This window comes from Manacus candei, unplaced genomic scaffold, assembly GCF_025592945.1.
Source record: "Manacus candei isolate 608988 ecotype Guabito, Panama unplaced genomic scaffold, ASM2559294v1 h1tg000109l, whole genome shotgun sequence".
NCBI lineage: Eukaryota > Metazoa > Chordata > Aves > Passeriformes > Pipridae > Manacus > Manacus candei.
In genome coordinates this window covers 644637-666699 of record NW_026138157.1, presented here as the reverse complement: position 1 = coordinate 666699, position 22063 = coordinate 644637, and the positions used below count along the sequence as shown (strand labels likewise).

General features: G+C 44.1%; 1 protein-coding gene across 1 annotated transcript in view; it reads left to right on the top strand.

The window, feature by feature from the left end:
- Positions 1 to 334: 334 nt before the first annotated feature.
- The window catches only part of KIF26A (kinesin family member 26A), a 99697-nt gene continuing 77968 nt past the window's right edge, over positions 335 to 22063 (top strand). Inside the window, exons 1-2 of the mRNA XM_051769469.1 lie at positions 335 to 649; positions 820 to 1059. Coding sequence (XP_051625429.1) covers positions 596 to 649; positions 820 to 1059 — 294 coding nt within the window. The 5' untranslated portion in view covers positions 335 to 595. The remainder of the gene's footprint in view (positions 650 to 819; positions 1060 to 22063) is intronic.

Here is a 22063-nt window from a genome sequence, read left to right as displayed (position 1 = left end):
CTGGCAGCTGGTCCGCACCCACAGCACCGCTTTCGTGTCCCCGCGCTCCGCAGCGGGACCCGCACCCCCTGCCCGGCCCTTTTTTGCGCACTCTTGAGGAACTTGGGTGTTGGAGTGTGAAGAGGGCAACGACTTATGTCACACCGGTTTTGGGACTATCTCATAGGGTCACTACGAAATGGTATCTTTTTCTCCCCGCCGCTATCCCAAACCTAAACCCAAATCCCAGCCCACCCCGCTTACCCCACCCCACCCGCCCCCGCCCAGCCCAGCCCAGCCCAGCCCCTCCTCCCTTGCCCTCCGAGCACTTTTCCAGCTTTTTTGCCGACGTGCTCCCGTGCTCTGGGTCCTTCCCCGTGCTGCCGTGGGGAGTTCACTCCGCCTCCCTCTCCCATCCCAAACTTCACTCCCGTCTCAACATGGGAGGCAGCATCACCTAGAGCGACCGAGCGGGCGGCGGGGAACCGGCGCGATCACTGTTGGCACCCCCGACCCCCGCCCGGCCATGGGCGCCCCGGGCCGGCCGCGCCGCCGGGCACCGCGCCGCCCGCATTAGCGCAGCGGGGCGCGGGGCAGGGGAGCATCCCCCGCTACCATGATCGCGGCCGCCGGCAGGAAGGGTCTGGGACCTGAGCCCCGGGCGCCGGGGGTAAGTTGTGGCAACACTGCTCCCCGCAGCTGACCTTTTTTTTTTAATTTATTTTTCCTTGTTTTTCCTTCACCCCCTTTTTCCTTTTTTTTTTTTTTTCCCCACGAGGTGGGTGGGGGGAGCCGCGTTGCCTCCGCGTCCCGCGTTGCTGAGCTGTGCTGTCTCCGCAGGTGGCGGAGGGGAGCGCGGTGCGGGAGCTCTCCCCGACGAAGAGGCCGGGGGCCGAGGAGGAGCGCTGCGCCAGCCGCCCGCCGCCCGAGGGCGCGGGGGCCGCCGCGGGGGCCGAGCAGCGGCCGCTGGAGCGGGCGGCGGCCGGGGGCTGGTGCCGGAGCTGCCAGGCGCAGCTGGCCGAGCTGAGGAGACAGGCGGCCCGGCTCGCCGCCGGCGGCTGCCCGCCCAACGCCCCGCCGGTAAGTCCGCCGGGGGTCGCGGATGGTGCGGGACCCGCGGGAGCCTGGCCCTGGCCCGGCCCGGGGTCAGAGGTACGTCCCTATGGATTTGGGAGGGGAGCGTGACGGCAAAGCGGGTGATTTCCAACCCAGGACGGTTCTTCAGAAGTTCAAGGATTTCCCGTCCCGGACTTTGTCAAAAAGCGAAACTGTGCGGCTGGGCTCTCGCTGACTGCCAGAAACAGTTAAAAATAAAATAGGGAGTTTGGGAAGCGGAGGGAGAGAGCCGAGGAGCGGCTGTGCGAGAGCCGTTCGGGACGCGCCCTCGGAGCCGCCTCGGAGCCCGGGGGAGCTCCTCGTACCGCTCCGCAGGACCCTGTGCCGCCCAGCCCTGCTGACACCGCCCCGGGGATGCCGGCTCGGTGCTGCGACTGGGCTTTGCCTTCATCCTTCCTAAGAGGAGCTGCCGATGGCAGCGGTTCAGCTCCTCCTTCCGAGGAGCCCATAAAGTGCAGCTGAGAATCGCGCACTCGTGGTTGTGGCTCTGGAGGAAACTTTGAGTGGGATGATTTTGCTGTGCTTTCACCCTCTGAGTGCTTGAATGTGCCTGCCTGGCTGATGGGCTCACTCCTGTCCTTAATGTCGCACAAGCACTGACTGTGTCATTTCCCTTCAGTTTGTGCTCCACGATGGTATTTCATATCTGGTAGGGAATGGAGAAAGTGCACGAGGGTGCCAGAGATTTCTTCTAACACAGGTGCAGGTTCATTTGTATGTATTGTAACTGTCTGCACAGTTTTTCCTTTCAGAGTTTGTTTTCTGTACATCAAAGGCCTTTATTATCCTTGTCCCTTTTCCTTTAGTCAGAACAGGTGAAGCAAAGCTTTTGAAAGGTGGTACAGGTGAAAAAATACTGTCTTGTCTAGACATCTGAAGAGATCATGTGGACCAGCTGATGGGGCAAAATGCAACAGAAGACCCTGAGATTCTGTTTCAGGACACACAAAACGTGTGTTGGGGTTTTGATAACATTTGGAAGTAATGTATTGTTTTCTAAACAATGCTTATCTGGATGTTTGCAAGAATGGGGGGGAGGGTCTGAAGAGGAAGCCAAACCCTACTGACCTTCGTTTTCATTCAAAGAGTTCCTGTATGATCTACAGAATTCCCATTGAATCTAAATATAGTTTTGTTTGGAAGTGCATTGTGGGGCAGTGTCCGAATGCATGGTGAGGTTTGCATTTTCAGGCAGGATCCAAAACCCTTTGAAATCAACAGGAGTCTCCCTATTGACTTGCTGGGTTTGGAGTGGGTTCTTATTTCTGTGGTGTAAAAGGTCATGTATCTTGTATCATTGGATTCAGGACTGCTGGACCTTTTGTTTTCTGGATTGCTGCAAGTGGTGGAAAGAAGTTTAATTTCCCTTGTGAAGTGCCTGCAATAGGCTGCTTAAGTGAGGAGCACAGAAAGCCCTGTTCCCATTGTTGGGGTGGGACTGCCATGAAGAATTGTGTCCTATCTGGGAATCGATCTCTGCCATGGGAAAAAAAAGTTGCCAGTGCAGGAGAGTCTGGGGCCCTCGGCCAGGTGTTCAGATGAGGAGACCTGTGAGCAAAGGCCTGTTTGTGTGGTCTCCTTCCTGCAAGTCTCAGGGGACTTCCCTGATAAGCACTTGATGATGGGTAAATTGATCGCCTTTTTCTGCAGGGTTTCAAAGCATACCTAGGAACGTAATAAAATAGTAGTCATCACAGTGTCAGAACCTCGACAGACCTGAGCACAAAGTAACAGATACCTGGAGTTTACCCATAGTGTAGCATACAGTAGTGTTTGATGTTAGAAATTTTTTAAAAGCTACATTCTCTGACGCTTGTGTGACCTGCAGCCTAATTGCAAGCTCAGACCCCCCCTAACCCTGGTGTAGTGAGCAGCTCCTCAGGAAGGAAGATGCAATAAACAGTGGTACTTACTGCCTTCTGAGCGTGAAGTAGGTTAGCAGGAGATAACAGTCAGGGGTTTGGCTACTCAGCTGCTGTGAATTGGCCTTGCAGTGGGAATCTGATGCAATATGCTGGCAGGGTGAGCACTGTGTAATGTTTGTGCCAGAAAGGCAGCTTGCTCGATTTCCACCCCCCTCCCTTTCTTGTTTAATTATATAACAAGACATCTGAAAAAGCAGCTTCTCTTTTACAGAGTTTCATGCCCATACAATGCAAGTCCAAAGTTTCTTGTAAGCTCTTCTGATGCACTGTCAAACTAAGCAACTGCTGGATGAGTAAACACCAGAAGGCTACTGCTTGGAGCATGCTGCTCTCAAAGGATTTACCTCCTTTGCCATAATAATTAAGAGATCTTTCAGCACAGATTCAGAAAGATTTCCACACCTGGTTGAAAACCCTTTGGAAAGGTGGGTGGGTGCCTCAGAGATGAAAGAAGGGCTAGTTTCCTGCTGTTGATATCTTTCCTGATGAAAGAGAGGAGGTGTATTCTCATGCGTGGGGCAGCTGACAAGGGATTGAATTCACATTAGAATAAAAAGCCAACATACTGTTTGCAGTCTGCAGGGATAACAAATCTAATTGCTTGAGAGGGCTATGATTCATACAGTTTATGTGTTGCTGTCCTTTCAATTAGACGTATTTAAAGTATATAAATAATTTAAAGTTTCGGTGCTCAGATGATGTGCATTGATTACAGAATACTGTCAGTTGTTTGTGTCTCTTCAAAGTCCTCCAAATCTCTGTGGACAGCTGATAAAAAGATACACCTCTTTGTTTATGTTAAAATTCTTTTAACAGTCTCCCAAGTACAAGATTTATTGCACCCTACACTCTCAATTCCCTTCATTTTACTGCTGCTGCCTTTACAGTTTGCCACCACAGTGAGGCCTGTATGTGAATCAAAATGTGATTTTCATCAAGCGTGAATGGAAATGAGCAAAGTTTAATTTGAAATTATTCCAGATTAGCATTTTGGTATTGCAGTATCAGCATCAGTTGTCAGGTCATGTACTGAACTAATGGAGGGAAAAACAAGGTGCCTTGGTTTATCCCTAATTAAAAGTTTTGCAGGCTGTGTCCCTGGGGAGTTGGTAATGGGATACAGGATCTCCTACTGCCAGAGTTCTGGCTGGAGTGGAGAGCAGGTTGCTGTGCCTGGAAGTTGTTGCTGTTGGCAGCTGTGGGACAATCCACGGGAAATGAGTTGGTGGTCTGTGTCTCACTCCTAGTTGGCAAATAGCCTTGTCACAAAACCACCACAACAATTACCGCTAATTGGCATCACTGTTGGCAGTTTCACAGGAGAGGCTAAGGATTGAATGGGATGTAGATTAAATTAGTAATAATAATACTTAGCACCTAAAATCTTCACAGTGCTTCACAAATGCTAATTAGTCAATTTGTGTGATGCCCCTGTTAGGTAAAACCCAAACATGCTGTTTCAAAAGACGCGTATGTCAGAGCAAGGTGTGTGTCTCCAAAAGGAAGGGGACAGGCAGGGACTGTTCAACATGAGGGATGTACTCCTGTAGCTGCACTGCGGGAAGTGAACTCTGTGCTGCCTCTGGTGAAGGCAATAGCCTTAAGGATATACAGCTACTGTAAAATGATTTTATCTAATCCCTTTTGAGCAGAGGAAGAAAGCTCTCATGGTGTGAGGAATGCACACATGGATGCAACTACATCCACAGAAGGGTTTCATCCTGGTGTAAATATTTTGGTTATAGAAAAGTAATAATTGTACCAGCTACACTGGAATAAAAGAATTTTTTTATCAGTACTGAAAGGAGGACAAGACTAGTGGAAATTTGGAAGTGATTAGCTTTGTTCTCAAAGCCTAGCCATGATGATGATGATTAGCTTTGATGGTTGTGTTTCTCCAAACCCAGGGATTCAGCCACCCTTGTCCCCATCCACCCTCATTCCCAACTCTGCCAATCTGAGAAGTTTATATTGTACCTAATGCCAGCGCAGGTGGGTGTCAGAGGCAACATTAGGTGGGGCCAGAAACATTCATATTGTATTGTAGCTTAAGTTCAGGAAGTTCTTGCTGTCTTAGTTTTTAAGAACTTCTCTTCCCAATTTTGTTGTTTTGTTTTTTCTTTTTGTCCCCATTGCATTCTCTGCACTGCAAGTTACACGAGATACAACCACTGGATGGCTTCCAAGGGCCTGAAGGACAAAGAAGCGAGTGTGGCTCTTTGCTGCTGGTGGGGTTTGCAACGTTTCTTCTCCAATACCTAAAAACCCCTGTATTCCCAGCTGCCCAGGTAAACTGTGGCTGGATATAAAGGAGCATGCTGCCAGCCCTGGTCTGCAGGGAGTCTCAGTGACCAGGACAGGTCATGCCTTGGTTGCTAACGAACCATGAATCATTTGAGAGAGCTAAGCAAGTCTTAGCCTGCTGTATCCTAGTCAAGGCTCAGTGTTACACCAGCCAGAGTTTGAGGAAACCCAGCTTCTCCAGGAAAAAAAAAGGAAGGACAGCAGCAGCTTTAGACTTGCTGTTTATATGGATGTGTCTTACTGTGCAAATGCTGGATGGAACTCCCATCACTCCTTCTAATCAAAGTGATGGCCTCTTGGTGGCACACCTGTATGTGCTGCTGATTGCATCACCCGAAGGGGAGATCAAGAACAAAGTTTTGGGAGGGGCATGCTCTTTCCCGTGGGTTTCTCCTGTGTGCTGAATAACCCCCACCTTTCCATGAGCAGCTGAAAGAGGGTTTGGTAGGATGAATTTGTTTTCCCCATCCTTCTGCATTAATCCCAGCTGTGCCCTCCTTGTCCCAGAAGACTCCATCTTCTCTGCAGCTGCACAGCCACAGTCTGATTGACAGTAAGATAGTACTTTGACATCTGTCTTCTGCCAAACAACTAACAACATGTGGGTCCTGCCCAGTTTCTCTCAATACCAGTTTGTGGAAGTTGTAGGAACTTGCTCTGAGCCTTCTACCTCAGTTTCAGGTCATTTGACAGGTTCAAAAGCTGTTAAGAAGGGCTGGCAGCAAGGAGGATGGAAAGGAGGGCAATGAATCTGTTCTTATTGCTTTGGAAAACCAGGCCAAGGGGACAGGCATTGAATTGAAGACTGTGGTCTTAATGTGTGAGAGTCAGGTATGCTTTGTTATACCCACTGTGGCCACTCTGATGGCCTGGTATCAGCAGGAGTAGTGCCAAGGAGAACTTATGTGATCCCTGGCTGCCAGTACCTGTCTTCTCACTGTGGTGTGCACTGTTGGATGCTCCAGAAACCTGTGCTGCATGTGGGCCCGGGAGAGGGCTCTATGTCCTCACCGTTTGTCTGCAGGCTCATGCTTCCCTAAAAGAGCAAGGATTCAGAGCATATGGGGACTTCTTGCAGCATTTGATGTGCATGGGAACTAGGTCTGAGCTTTTGGAAGCAAACTCTTCCTTCACTGAGTTTTCCTTCCTGTGCACATTACTTTCTATTAATGTATTACTATTGGGTGGCATGGTCACCTGGAATTTTGAAGTCATGATGCTGAGACTGCTGGGTCTTGGATAAGTTTGGGGCCCTTTTACTTAGGGGCTCCTTTTATTTTCATGGGATATCTTTCTGCAACTGGGTTGATACAGATAAGGGGAATTGAGTGGGAGAGCTATCTTTTACAGATTGCTCTCTAGAGGAATCCAATTTTCACAGCTCTTTGCAAGCACTAAATGCACCTCAAAAGGTTCTATATTTAACATTTCAAAAATGTGTACGTGGAAAAGTAGTGTCTTAGTCAATAAATATGAAACTACGGGGCATTTTTTTAAGATGCACACTTAATATTTAATTTTGTGAGAGAGACTCTTGCAGAGACTTGGCCGTGGAGTGCTTCAGGCAACGATCTCAGATGTGGATTTCAGGTACGTGTGCAGTCTAATAACAGGGTTAGTGACAGCACAGTGTCAAATGTGTTGACACGAGCAGTTCCCTTGTTTCAGTCAGTGCAGTAGTCCCCGTGTGATATGATAGGCTGTGGAAACTAATTGTAATGAGTTTGGTTTAAACATTTAGGATTTTCAAGCATGCCCTTTTAAAATACAGGTGAGTGGGATTATCTTGCAGTTCAGAAGCTGGAGGCAAGAGACCAAGAGACCTTCTCACTAGGGGAGTAGGGGATTGCACAATTAGCTGAAGGTTCTGTGGTCTCCTGGGTAGCTGAGGGTAATTAGTATTGCTCTGGCTCTTACTCTGGCTAATTCCTTCAGCACCCTGCCCTATTAGGAAAAAGGGAGGAAACACATCTACCACTTCAAAATCCCAGGGGGTGGAAAAGAGCATCTGCTCCTAACATCTGAGGTTACTTTGAACCTGTTGAAATATGTAGTAGCTACTTTATTGTTTTTGCCAAGGGTTTCTACCTACAGTGATCCCAACCTCTGACTTGTTAACAGTGAGGTTGTTGGAGGCAGTAGTCATCCTACTCTTCCCTGGCTCACAGCACCTGATAGTGGCTGCTGCTCTGGGCCTGGCACTGTAGGGTGTAAGAGTGGGAATGACTGAAATCAGTTTTTTTTTTTCCCCAAGACCAGGATCACCTGCCATATTCACAGTTGCTGTGTCTCCTGCTGCTCAGGTACCCCACTATGGCTGCCCTCTGTGGGCCTGATTTGTACTTCTCACAGTGACAATGCTGATGTAGAGAAAAGCTAATTAGTCCCTGGGTTTTCAGCTGGCAGATGAGCATTTTTTTTTTGTGAAAAATGAGCAGAGATTTTGCTTCACCCTGGTTAGATGAGGAGAATCCATCTGGAAGCATGTTCATGACTTATGGAAGATTTTTCCATGCCAGTGCTGTTGCCTTTCTCAAGATTGGATTACTTTCAGGAACTACATCTATTTGGATATTGCTCATATTGTGTATGGCCAGGCAGCTGTCCAGTTGGGAATATTGTATCTGCTTTTTATTATTTACTGGAAATCAATGGAATTTAATTTGTCTGGCTTTGTCTCCTTGTCCTCTGACTTCAGACCTGCAGCACTGGAATAACTGTTTTGTATTTACGTGTCCAATATATCCCCAAATGGAAGACACCATCAGGAGGGTGGGATCTTGTCTGTTGCTGGCTGTGCTTGTGATCAGGAGCTGTCTGATTTCTCAAATGAGTGTCTACTAATTTTGTACAGATCAGTGGTTTATGGGAGAAAGCTTATGCCTTATTTCCAGAAAAATCATGCTTCCTGCTCCCTCTATTAACTGGAGGAATTGTGTCCCATTGCAGGGATGCAAGACCTGAGTTAATCCCTAGATCTGTCACTGACTTTGTGAATTTGGGCAAGCTGCTTAATAATCTTGTGCTTAGTTTCTCCTTTGCTCAGCAAAGAGAAAATGCTTCCATCTTTTGTCCATTTCCAGTAAAAACATTTTTGTTTTTTGGTGGAGACTCTCTTCCTTGTGTAGGATTGAGCCCCATCAACTGCTGTTCTTAGTAGAGCTGACTGCTCCTATAATATGTATAATAAGGAAGAATATATAACACAGGGACACAGAAAACAGGAGGCTCTGTGACTGGCAAATGAACTTTAAGGCTGGGTGTAGGGGAGGGGGTTCTGGGACTGGGGTCACTGCAACAGCAGAAACAGCAAACAAAGCCAGGGACTTCAGATAAACCATGAAGACAGTAACAGGTAGTCCTGAAAATCTGCCACTTCGCCAGGAGGGGAGTGGTGAGGCTGTGGGAGGGGTCTGAAGATGCTGTGGTGTGTGTCCAGTTGGAAGTAGCAGGCATCAGATCAGCTCAGGTAGCAAGGATTAGAACTGTGCTGATGGTATCTAAAAAGGGTGTATCTGTGTACTGTGCTGTGCCTCCCTGTGATGAAACTGGAAAGCTGCCTTGTGGAAATATGGTGTGACCTTGTAAACTGAAAACTCTTCAGTGGCTTCAGTCCCTAATATTGCTGTTGAAGTTTATGCCAAAGTGTATTACTTACTAGTTTTTAATTAAAAACTTTTTATTTTTAAGTGGAAAGAAAGGTAAATTTTATAGGGGAGCCTAAGAGCAAAGGTTCTAATTCTTATTTCAATCATTTAGAATATGGTGGGAATATGTCACTTTGCAGGAGTAATGTATTCTTCTCTAGGATAAATTGAAGTGAATGTAAACCTTTGGTGTATAGTTCTTTGGACTGAATTCTTTGCTTTGAAGTTGTGTGAACTTTTAAGATGTAGCTGGCAGATGTTCATTTTCATGCTGGAGAAAGAATGTTTAGTGTAAATATATCCACCTATTTTAGGCAGCATAATGCCATTGTTGCGTGTTTGTTTTATCTCTAAGAATCTGACTGCTCTATACATCACTCTAAAGTGCAGTGAATCAGTGAAATCTCAGCACTTGCTCACAAAAAGAGGCTTAGGTGAGTACAACTATCCTTCTTTGAGTCAAGTCTTAAAATTCTTCTTTGATCAGCGTTCCTGGAATTTGGCAAGCAGCTCCCAGTTTTGGCTGGGGCTGGGCTGGCGTTACCATGTGTCAATACCTGTGCAGGATTGGTTGGAACACTGGACAGCTGTGGGGAAATGATCAGTTTTCGTTTAGCTCTTATCAGATCTTCCCTGGATGTTGCTGAGGGATTTTACACTGCTGGTTGAAGAGAATGGGAAGCCCTCTCTACAAAACTGAAATGTGATACTTCTGGCTAGGTTGGGCATTGACTGGCTTTCAGTATGAATGGCGAAAGCGAGGCATTAGTCCTAGTTCTCACAGCATTCAAAAGGTTATGTTTAAATGTGTTTCCTGTTTTACTGCAATTTACCATTTGTTACAATGTGGTTTGTGTCGCTGTCTGTGTGTATATATTGATCAGTGCTGATTATACTATAAATGGGCAGCATTTGACTTTGTGGTTTAAGTCATTTGGGAAGTCAGATGTACTCAGTTTGTATTGTACTCTTTTTTTTTTTTTTTTTTGTGTTGTTCTCACTGTATTGTATGTTGTATCATGCATTTACTCCTTTTGGCATTGCTGCTTTTCTCCTGGATCTGAGTACGGCAGTTTCCTACAGTTTGCATGTAGCTTTATCAAGTAAAAATTTGTTTTCAGTGGTTTCCTGCTGCATTTGCATCTTGTGTGGCTCCTGAGTAGTTCAGGGGTGGTAGCCATGCCCAGATTACATCATGGGGCCCTCAGCAGAGTGATACTTTTGAGTGTGTTGGAGGAGATGAGACTGGTGAAGTGATTGAGATCAATTGCACTATGCTGGATTGGTGGCACATGTCCAGTTCCCACCCCAAAATAGGGCAGCAGTTGCCAGCCCCAGACCATGAGCTGTCTCCAGGGACTCTGTGGAATGTGACAGTCTTTACAACTGTTAGAAACTCGAAGACAAACAAGTGCCTTATACGATCAGGAAATCTGACCATCCTTGTTTCAATTGCTTTACTACTTTTGAGTCATCTGTTGATGGTTTCTCTAGTGCTTGTTGTGGAATGGTGAAAGCACTCTGCTTTTTTTCTTGATAGCTGTTGGGTCCTCTTTGAGGACCTCTTTTTGTCACTGGACAAAACATGCTGGTGTTGCCACAAATCCCCTCTTTAACACCAAATTGCCTAGTGTGGAGTGTAAAAGCAACTGCTTGTACGTACTGCCCAACTGCAACCAGTCTATATGACTAATGGCACAGTTCCTAGGGGGGTTTAGTGGCCAAGAGGAAAGCCCTATCAATGTGCTCTGTCATTTGTGGAGTGCTTGGTAGACATTGGTGTGGAAGTGGCTCCAGGTGCCAAGGTGACTGCCAGGCCTGGGTGACCAGTCACCAGCCCAGACTAGGAACATCCCACATGGCCTGTTTTCATACAAATAAATGATTTTCTACTGCAAATAGGAAAAGTTGGACAGATCTGGTTTCTGTTCAGCAGGGGAAGCTTGACTAATGATGCCAGAGCACCTGACATCCAAGTGATTGAAGGAAGGGTGGGGAGGTAGTTGAGTGAGCTGATCCATGACATCCAGGACAAGGAGGGTTTTGCTTCCCATGTGGTGAGTGTGTTTAGGACAATTTTAAAGAGTATGCCATTGTCTGCCAGTGTTGGATTGTGCGTTGTGTTGGCAGAGCAGCAGAGTTGTGTTAGAGTTTTGGCCTGGATTTAGTAAAAGTGATCACTGAGCATTAGGAAAAGAGATCTTTTGCTGAGTTGGGTATTATTTGAGAAGCGTTAGCCATGTTGTAATAATGAATCACTTTTGTGCTGAACACATGGACACATGTTCGTATAGAGACCTGGTTACCTCACTGTGAGAACAAGTGCACCAGCAACAGTGAGGAAACTGAGTTGAACCTCTGATGTGAGCATCACATAATCCCCACACATGTGCCTGTGTCATCAGGAAGAGTGGTGTTCCCATACTGCTGCCTGGCCCTGGGCCATCTGGTCCCGAGGAAGCACTCATTAATCGTGAGAAACAAATCTGCTCTACAAAATTCGGCCTTTATAGGATGGAGGCGAGTGTCTTTGCCTCTGTCATTTCTGGGTGATGCTGGTGCTACTTTTCCAGTCAGTGAGTAGAAGGTGGAAGGGCTGGTTTGTCCCAAATACCCTTCTTAGAAGAGGTGCCTTAGCCGTAATATGACCTACAGGTGCTGCAGAGCTTTTGTAAGCTATCTTGAAAACTATTCTGTGGGTGAAACACAGGCCTGTAACTATTTTGCCTGTAGCTTGAAATACAAAGTTTAAACCCAGAATCTGCAGTTAAAATGTTCAGGTGTTAGTGTAACTTGTGTAACTGTAAACTGTGAACTATTTTTCTGTCTTTCTCTGAAGATTTTGTTGCAAAGACAGGGAAATACATTTGACATTCTTCCAACAAGCTCTCACATGGGTAATTTTGTGTGGATGATTGAGTGGCATGGAAACATTGTAAGATATTGTCCTTTTGTGGGTTTTATAAAGAGGAGATACAGTTGAAGTAATTTATAATATGCACAGAATCTCAGCAGTCTGCTGAGATAGCTTCTTTCAGCAATTACCTGTAAGAATAAAGTAAAAAGCATTTATTATTGATATTCACATTCCACATAAGAAGAAATATTTCTTCTGATATTGTTAGTTTTTTATTTGTAGGCTCCAAAGGAGTATAGAGTAAGACAAATGTGTTCAAGGAAGAAAAATATATGAGTTAATATATTAAGTCTACATATTTTTCGTTTGATGGATATATGGTTTTTAATTACACCTTCATGTCTTGCATTGGGATCCCTGGGGGCCCTTTCTGAATTTCATACTTGTACTCTTATACACAAGAGATGCTTTAACCTGCCACCTCGTGCAGTCTTACTGCTGCTTGACTGACCTCTGGTGAAGTTACTTGTTATTCAAGTTTAAAATCTGAGACTTCAACAAAGAACCAAATTATTAGAAAAATATTTGTGTGATTGAGAGAGTTTCTCATCCTGATATGTTGTGAAACACAGGCTGTGAATGGATTTCTCTGATTTTCGTGTGGAAGGGTGGACTTTGTGCTCAGTGTTTGCTCAGTTGATCATCAGTAGCAACACCCTGGCCTCAGCCTTACTGGCTCCCTGAGGGCAGTTTGGCAGTGGAAAGTAGTCATGTCTTTGGTAACAACCCTTTGGGGAGCAATGACTGGGTTCAGGCAAGAGTATTTTCAGCAATATTTCATCCTGAATCTGGCTGTTCATCTCTCTGCTTCTGTCTTCAGTTACATATGATGCTGGATTTTCATTTCAGAACAGTTTGCATCGTGGTTCTTTTATTGACAGTGGAATCAAAAATGTGTTAACAGGTGGAAAATGAAGCCTGTTGGCTCTTGTAGTTTCAGTTGATTTACAAGGGTGAAATGAAGAGGAAGCCAGACTGCAGAACTGGGTCAATGTCTGTATTCCAAATCCATCTCTCTGTGTAGGTATCATTACCTCCTTCTGCTTTTTTTCCAGCACATCCTCTTCATTTTTCTGTTCAGTGAGAACATAATTACCTGTTTATGTGTATGTGTGTGGAAATAGTGCCAGGATCTGTTTGTTATAACTAAGACATGGCTTATTGAAGAGGCAGACAACCCAAGCTGGTAATATTCAGGCTGTTCAAAAGAAACTTGCTTTGCGACTGAGTAAGCGTGAACAGTCAGGCACAACTTGAGCCCCCTTTCTCAGATTTGTGCTGTGTGTCCTTTTATTATTCTGGTCATGGCTACTCATAAGCACACACAGCTCAGGAGCAAAATAGCTCTGATATGTGCTGTAAGAATTTAGTTGGGTTTCAGCTTCTTATTGACAAGACTTTTGATGACATGAAAGATGTGTTATACACAGGGCTGACTTTTCTGACTCACCCTCAGTTTTTCACTGAGCGTTTTGTTGGGTGCAATCAGAAGTGTGGAGTAGATAGTTAAAGAACTGCAATGCAGAAAAAAGACTCGACCCTGGGAAGTGAACACAAATGAGAACACAAAGGCATTGTCCTCTGAGGTGGTACATTGGAAGATCATCACTTTTCTGTTTTCTTTTCGTAGTTTCTATTTTAATTTCTCTCAACAGAATCATAGAATATCCTGAGCTGGAAGGGACCCACAAGGATCGTCAAAGTCCAACTCCTGGCCCTGCACAGGACCACATCAAGAATCACACCACACTAATCCAGGCTCAATCTGATTTTTTCTTTCATCTTGCCACTGGAAGAACAGTCCTGTTTGCTAATATTGGAAAATAGTCCATGTCATTCCCTACTTTCTAGAGGCTGTGCTTGTACTTTCTTTGAGAAACCTTCACTAAATATAATGGAATAGAAATGGTTCACTTGCTGCTAAAGGAGGGAGGTGAAAAATGTCTATGATGGTTCAGTTAGAAAAAATGTAAATCCACTGTGTGAAAAATCTACTTCTTTCTGTACCTGAACAGGATTCCTGAAGTCTGTGCTGGATTAAAGAGTTAAGGTAATCCTGATTTTACAGAGGAGTTAGTTAATCCAGGAGTTCTGTAGCTCAACTGAGTACAATACAGGAGTGACATCAGTGAGAGATTAGAATAAGCTTTGTTATCTTCAAAGGCTGTTTACTTAATGGTTGGAGAATCACTGTGTTTGTAGGTAGAGGTAGGAAATGTCCTGGGGCAGGTAGGATCTGATAACATTACACAGAGCAGTAGTGTTTCTCCTCAAGCATCCCTATATTGCTCTGTGCTTCTCCCAACCTGCTGGCTTCTACTGCTTTTGTGTACACCATCCCCACCGAGGTCTTTAAGAGACTGCCAAGGTAATTTTGGATACTAACCACTAAACCCAAGCTGTATCCTTAGCTTTTGGGTTATTTTTCCTGTGTCCTACCGACTTTGGCCCTATGTGGGGTAATTATATGGACAGCCTCTGGCTTGTTTTTTCATTGTTTGCCTATAATTTTTTCCAAATAATTTTCAAATTTTCAAGTTTCAGTGCTGAGCTATCAGCAGCCTGTCCTGCTGCATGATGTGATGGGTACAGGGCCCATGTCATCCTGCAGGCTCTGCTGGGAAACACACCCTGTCAGGGGAGTGAGTCCGTCTGATAAATATTCCCACCTGACACTCAAATAGTGTAACAACCCGAGGAATCAGCTTCTACCAATCCTGGAACAATATCGCTTGTATTTTTCTTACATATATACATCTATAAGTTTTCCTTAAAACATTGGTTAGAGGTATTTTAAAAATCTCAGAGTTAAGTTCTGAGGATAGTTACCTATCCTTGGGTATTTCAGCTATTGCTTGTTATCACATGGAAGACAATTTGGGTTTGGATTTTTGGAGGATTCCTGTGCAGCTCTTGGGTATTTTCTGCAGAGTTCCTTTTGACAGCAGTGAAGGTACTTCTGATCTCCAGTAAAAGGACAACTTGATTTGCAGATTTATATATAAAAGCTGCTATAAACTTAATTTAGAGACCACTGAGATACATGTCCCGTATGCAAATATTTAGCCATTTTTCTTTTTTCTCATGAAAACATTCCTGTAAAAGTGGTCTTGAAAGCAAACTTTTGCCTCATTGGCATTTTTTTAAAAGACAAAACACAGATGCAGTGTTCCAGGCAGATATATTTTTGTTCCCAGCTGTTTTGAATGCTCATTTGATCCTAAGTCTTTGTTCAATCCAGTCCTATGTCATTAATGACTCTGGGGTAAGTAGGTATGCAGAGCTGGAGGAAATCCTGTTTTATATGCTCCTATTCTAGGAGAGCCTCAGAAAGACTAACAATAATGCTTCTTGGTGAGGTAATGGGTAAACATAGTAAGAAATAAAACGTGCTTATTCCTTACTGAAGCAGAAAAATAGCTTATGAAGCATAATGTTGTCTTTGATAAGTGTAGATAATCTGACCTGCTTCAGTCTGCGGATTAAGACATTAACTGGGGAAGGTGAAACAGCTTCTTGTAAAGAACCAGTCCCTCTGGTTGTAAAAGAGGTGTCAGCAAATGTTAACGAGAATTAAAAAGGAGCAGGAGACCAGTCATAACCCAGCAGAGTCAGTTGAAAGGCTTGCCGTGCCTTCAGCGGTCAGTTAATTCCCACCTGAGCTGGAGGGTTGCGTTGCTCAGTTCAGTGTTACGTGACTCCCACGTGGGCCCCGCTTCCAGTCAAGGGGGTGGGTGGTGCACAGCAAAGCTCTAGTGGGAGCCTTGGATTTGTATGAGCCCTCTTCATGGTCCTTCCAAGATGCTGTGGGAAAAGCAAATAGGAGCGTCCACCAGCTTTTCCTTCCATCTGCTGAATGAGTGAAGTTTAATAGAAGTATTTGTTCTCAAGAGGAACCAGGTTTCTTGCAGGAATTTCTTCATCAGATTCTTGAGGAAGTTAAGGCTGGATTTAAAGCTTTTGATCTTGGTCAGTAGATGGACAGCAGACAGAAAAACAGGATGGAATTTTGTTGACTTTTCTTTTTTGAGAAGAAAATGTGAAATGGTGTAGTTTTCTGTCAGCCAGCTTCCATAGCAGCATGTGTGAATACAGTGAAACATCTGAACTCCAGCCCACTCACACTGTCTGTGCTGCAGGCTTCCCTTGGGACCCAGGGCAATTTAACTAGCGTTACATTTTTAGATAAGCTTACCCCATTTAGCATATGCATTTTGATCAGCATGTGATTACAGACTAGTGAGTTGCATACATATACACCAGAGCCCTCCTGTTGGTGTTCCTTATATTTGCACTGGTTTTATGTACGTGTTTACTTCAACCATATTTCTAATCCCTCTCTACCTTCATCTTTTTGACTGTGAAACAGCGGTGATCCTTTTTCTTTGAGTGAGTAGGCAGAATCATCCTTGCGACATACTATAAGACCACTTAGAAAATATAAACTTATTTAAGTGCCAGTGATTTGTCTTGTTTTGTTTTATTTGATTTCTTAAATGTCAGCCCCTCTGAACAGTTCCAGGATTTTCCTCCTCTATTTGGGAAGTGTCAGTTGATGAGAAGGCAGCTGGTGTGCTGAAAGCATCATTCCCTTAAGAATTTAGTATGTGTTTAGCTGGGAAAAAAAGCCCTGTGACAGTTACCCTTTTGTTTTTGTTTTCTTTTTCCCTGAAAAGTTGCCACCTCGCCTTGCTGGTTTAATGGTGAAAGAATGCTGCAGTGTTGTTTAGATGTGCAATGCTATTCAGGTAGTGAGAGGTATCTGAGGAATGAGAGATCCCGTGGGAATAACTGGCTGGCACTTGGTTGACCTAAGCTGGCGGGTCTATACATAGCCCTGATTCCTGCCTGCCAGAAGAGCATCTGATGCAGACAAGCTGCTGGGTGTGTGACCCCTTTTGGTACGTGGGGCGTGCGTGGGCATGTGCCTTACTACCCATTCGGTGGGTGCGGCTGCTTCTAATGCTTCCTGGTCTGCCGTGCTCTTGGAGAAGACTTTTGACTTCAGGAAACCTTGTCCTAGGTGGAGGGAGCTGTTGGACCCCTGATGGCAGGAAGGAACTGGGATATCTGTGCTGATCATGGCTCCCTTATGCAAAGAGTGCTTCTTGGCAGAGTATTTAGGGGAAGGGAGTGAAGGGGTGAATACACATTTGGCATCACAAGCTTATAAATGCGTTGTGGAAAGTGCAAAGGGGAGGTTGTTTGAAGCATCTCCTCCTAGATCCCAGTAACTGTATTACTGGCTCCAAGAGGGGCCAGTAGGAGGGATGGAAACCATCCATTAACCACTGCTTTCCAGAAACACTTGAGATCAGAGTCTTCTCAGTATGTATCACCTCCTGTGTATCTTGCTTGTTTCAGGTTATGTTGTGATGGCAGTCCTGATCATTATCTTATATTAATTTTCTAGAGTATGATGTATGTGGATACACCTACTGCGCTCAGAGATTTCACTGCAAGATTAGAGACATGTTTAGGAAATTAGTAATGAGAGAAAAACACGTAATTAAAAATGATATCAGTTTGGAAGCTCATCCATCTTCAGCCAGCTTGCTGGAAGAGAAAGGAGTCTTACACAATGCTTAGTGGTGGGAAAATGCATTTGGCTTTCTACATTTTAAACAGGAAGGAACTATTTAAATGACAGACTTACAATAGTAATTGGGGCATTTACTTGGGAACACTGGATCGCATACTGCAGTTGCATAATGTTGTGGTAAGTCTGTATAAAGTTAAAGCAGATCTCCTTATTTGCTTTCTTTTAGTGATGCCCTCAGGCATTTTTTAAAAACTTATTTGGACCCTTTATAAAGGAATTGGGTCATTGTACAGAAATACCATTCATATTTTGAGGTAGTCAGATTTACCTATGCCAAATGTTGTCTGTAACATTATGAGGATGCACACTTAAAAATTTGTTTTCTGAGATATGCAATTTTATGTGAAATGTCTTAAATTCAGAATCTGCAACAGAGTTTTAGCTCTTCATCCCAAATGACCATTATAAAATTGCCATATGCCTAAAAATGTGCTTAGCACAACTGCAATTGTTCAGACTATGAATTTCCTCCCATTTTATGATGGGATCCTTATTTTAGAATAATTTTATTCTTTAGCAGTAGGAGAAACACCATTTGGTCATATATGGTTCATTATAAAATGCAGTAACTTTTAAGCATTTCAGGCAGTACACATACTTTATTTGAGTTTTTATGCTATTTTTCATGAACAATTAGCAGCACCTTGTTGTCATTTTTGTCATGATATGTCCATAAACTCAATTATCTTTCTCTTTGGTCCAACTTATAAACACATAGAAAACCTAAGCAGATGTCAGAGCAATAACCAGGTGCACACTGTAGTACTTTGCAAACTTTTAATTGCTGCAGGGATGTTTCCCAGTTAATGACTCTGTTTATTAAGTGCTCCTATCTGTTGTGTCTTGTTCAGGAGCGTGCCTTACATATGGTATTTTTCAGGCTGAGGCTGGCTGGTTTATCCACTGACAGCCTTGGAATAACCTTACAGAGGGATGTGCTTTTTCAGTTATGATGTCTGTAGTGTAGTTAGCAAAACTGCTGAATTGCTTTTGGTGGAGAGTCCCGTATAATTTATGATTTTTGATAAAATCATTAGATGCTTTAGAGTTGTGATTTTGACACAGGAGGGCCTAGACCCAGCTGGGCCTATGGATTTGACCAGTTTGGATGGAGCTTAAAGCACCCTGGTCTTGTGGAAGGTGTTGCTGCCCATGGCAGGGAAGTTGGAACTGGATGATCTTTTAGGACCTTTGCAATCCAAAGTATACTATGATCTCTGGGTGGATGCTAATGATGGCTGTTGACCTGTTGAGAGATGACAAGTGTTATTGTCTGAGGGGATCAACAATCGGTGAGAGGGTATGAGCAAAGTGAGTCACCAAAGACCAGTAGTTCTTGATGGGGTTTCAGCAGGGAACCATCAGTTGGTGGCCAAGGGACCCCCTTGTGTCTGGGAGCTGAAAGTCAGCAACTGTGATGGAGAGTGTGGGCAGCTCCCTGGCATTCCCTGTTATGCTTACTCATGGAGAACTGGCCTTCCTTGAGAGGTATGAGGGGAAGCACAGTCTTGACAGCCACCTTGAGGTCTGTGCTGTTGTGCATGAATGGGGAGATATGGATATGGTCCAAGAATATCTCATGGATGCTGGCATCTCCCCTTCCCTTTGAAAGCAAGTTGTTAAATGGAAGCATCCTCAGTTACAAAGGAGTTCCTGGGAACTGCTGATGTAGTTTGCTCCCCAAATCATTAAATCCAAAAGATATTCCCTCGTGCATCTCATGAGATACAAAGTATAACACAAATTTAAGAAAAGGAATTGTATTCAAGATACAGTGTCTCCAGTTGCTCTCTGCTCACTGCCCAGAAGCAATGGCACAGTGGGAAAAGAAGACCCTGTGTTCATGCCACTGTGCAGACCTGCAGATTTGTACCCAGACCAGGCCAGGGAGCCAGGACTGGGTCTTTTATTAGAGATAATATATATTGATGAATCAATGAGAGAAAATATCTCTTCCCAGGAATTAAATAATTGTTTCCTTGATGAAAAGATCCAACATCTGGCTCTTGTGTCTCATGTATTTTGTCATGTAGATGTGTTTGCTTTGTTCCTGCAGTAACGTTAACTTACTAATGTATGAAGCTGTCTCCAGGTCAGTGAAAAACTGCATATAAATCTTTATTACGTGTACTTGATTGTCTTTAACTCTTTATAAGATATAATTAGTGTCCAGTAATCATATTGCTGTGCTGTTTCTGTGATTACACTGGTAGTTAGTGTGTAGTGCAATTCTGGTTTTATAGACTGAAGCTAATGTTAGCTTGATTAAAATAAAGGTTAAACATTGGCCTGTGTTGTTGGCCAGTTAATTTTCTCACCTTTCTGCTACCCAGTTTCATTGCCTCCTGCACTTCTGAGATGTGACTGCCAGCCACCAAGTGGCTTCTGATTAAAAAGCCACAATCTTTAATATGTGGTGCTTCATGCTGAAGTGGTGTCTGTGATGGGAGAGAAGAAGTGGATTGTGGCAGGTCTTCAAGGACAGTGACTTGGCGAAGCACTAATACCTAGAAATGTTTTGATCCTATTGTAATGAATAGCTGCTAGTTCCTGTTGTTGTTTCTGTTTTGATTGAGTGCCCAGCTGGTGTGTGGTGCAGATAGGATGTCGGGGCAGGGAAAGGAAGTAACTGTCGAGAGTGCATCTCCCTTAGGAAAGAAGGAATGTGGAGGCATGGTAGAATTGGGGTTTAAATAGCACTTATTTTTCCTTGGTTTTCATAGTGCACTGACCATATGCAATTTTCCACATGCTGGGTAATGGAAAGTTGGCCCCAGAGGACGTCACTTTGTAAGTCAAGTTTGGAATTATAAAATCAATCACTCTTGGGTCATTAATTGGTGTGGAAGATAGGAATTTCCTATACAGTATGATAAGTTCATTGGTTTTCTGGCAGTGTGTTTGCAGTGCACTGTTTAGCCAACGATATTCTTTCCTGATTCTGTTGTTAACTCAGGAAAAGCATCAGGTCATTTATAGCTACACCCAAATCACTGGTTTGTTTCTGAGTAGTAAGGGGAGGGTGGAGGCACTTTAATGTCATGTAGAATCTACATGTGTTTCATGAAGTTTGTTTTCATCTCTTTGAGGCATAATAGCAAAGCTTGGCAGCCACGTGGGAATGGTGAAGATTGATTGCACTTGGTGTTAAGCATCTCACATCTCTGAGTTTATATCAACACAAGCCTTCTTCCAGCAGCAGCATCTGGCTCATTGGCAAGATCTGTGGACAGTTGTTCTGATCACTGCGGAGATGCCTCTGGCTGTCATGTGGCTGCTGCCTTGGCCGTGCTGCTTTGTTATTCTAGCTGGTCCTGTTTTAATTTATTTATTTTTTTGGCTTACCTTTGATTCTGATGAGTTTCTCCTGAGATTATAGTCTTGAATAAATCTTGCCTAACTTTTTCATGCGGGGACTTCCATGAGATGCTGGTGTTATTTCAGTGACTATTTGCTGATGGAGCTTGGAGCAGTAACATCCCAGCCTGTGCCTTGTGTGCAGGTTTTCCCTGTGAATCATAGCATCAGTCACGTGGGGAAAAAACACACATCTTTGAGGATATCCTGCATAATAGGTTTCTCGGAGACTAGGGCTGCAAGTGTACATCAAATATTGACAGTACACAGTCAGTGTCTGGAATGGTGCTGAGGGTCCTGGAATCAGCCACTTGGATTTTTCAAGTTGGCCGCTGGGAGTAGAGTTTCTGGCCCAGCTGATATACACTTGCATAGGAGCAAAGAATAATGTGTGGTGGCTCTGGATTTACATTAGCTCAAGTGCTGTCCCTACCTGTTTGATTGTATGTTTTTTTTATTCATACACCTTGTACTTCAAAAATGTGATTTTTTTTCTTCTTCCCCCTCCCCACCTCCCCCCAGTATTGTGGCTTTGGAAGACATGTAGGCTTAAATAAAAGTGTTTCTTAAAATACAAAAGCATCTACTTTCATTAAAGAAGCCTATCAGGATCACTACTTCTGGTGATTGAAATTAGCAGAGCTGTGATGTGCAGGAGGCCAGACAAGATGGTTATCTTCCCTGGCCTTTAATGATCTGCAGAACTGCTTTAGTGCTGTCCACAATAGGAGCTGTTTGACAAGCTGTCAGATTTTATAAGGATATTAGCAAGGCATGATTACACTCACTTTACTGGTTATAAATGTATATTTGTATCTGTAATAATAATACTAAGACAACTCGGGTCGTGGTTTTCTTTTTAATGATTTACTGCAAATTTGACACACAAGTTACTTCCACAAAACTTCACTTTGAAAAGAAGGGGGGAATTTACACACTAAAATGTAACTTAATTAATCATCTAATAACTGCAAACATGCATTTTGTGGGCATTTTCTGAAGTGGAAAGACAAGTTGGTGAAAGAGTTCACTGCTAATTTGAAATTAGGAACAGAGATGCTTCAATTTAGAGGGGGATATAATGACTTGACTTTCAGTATGAACGTTGCCATGGATTACTTTAGGTCCCAGGTCCCACTCTGGGGCTGTAATTTCTGTTCTTAAAAGAACCCTTTCTTCCTCTGTACTTGGCCTTTTCCAGCAGGTGATGAGGCAG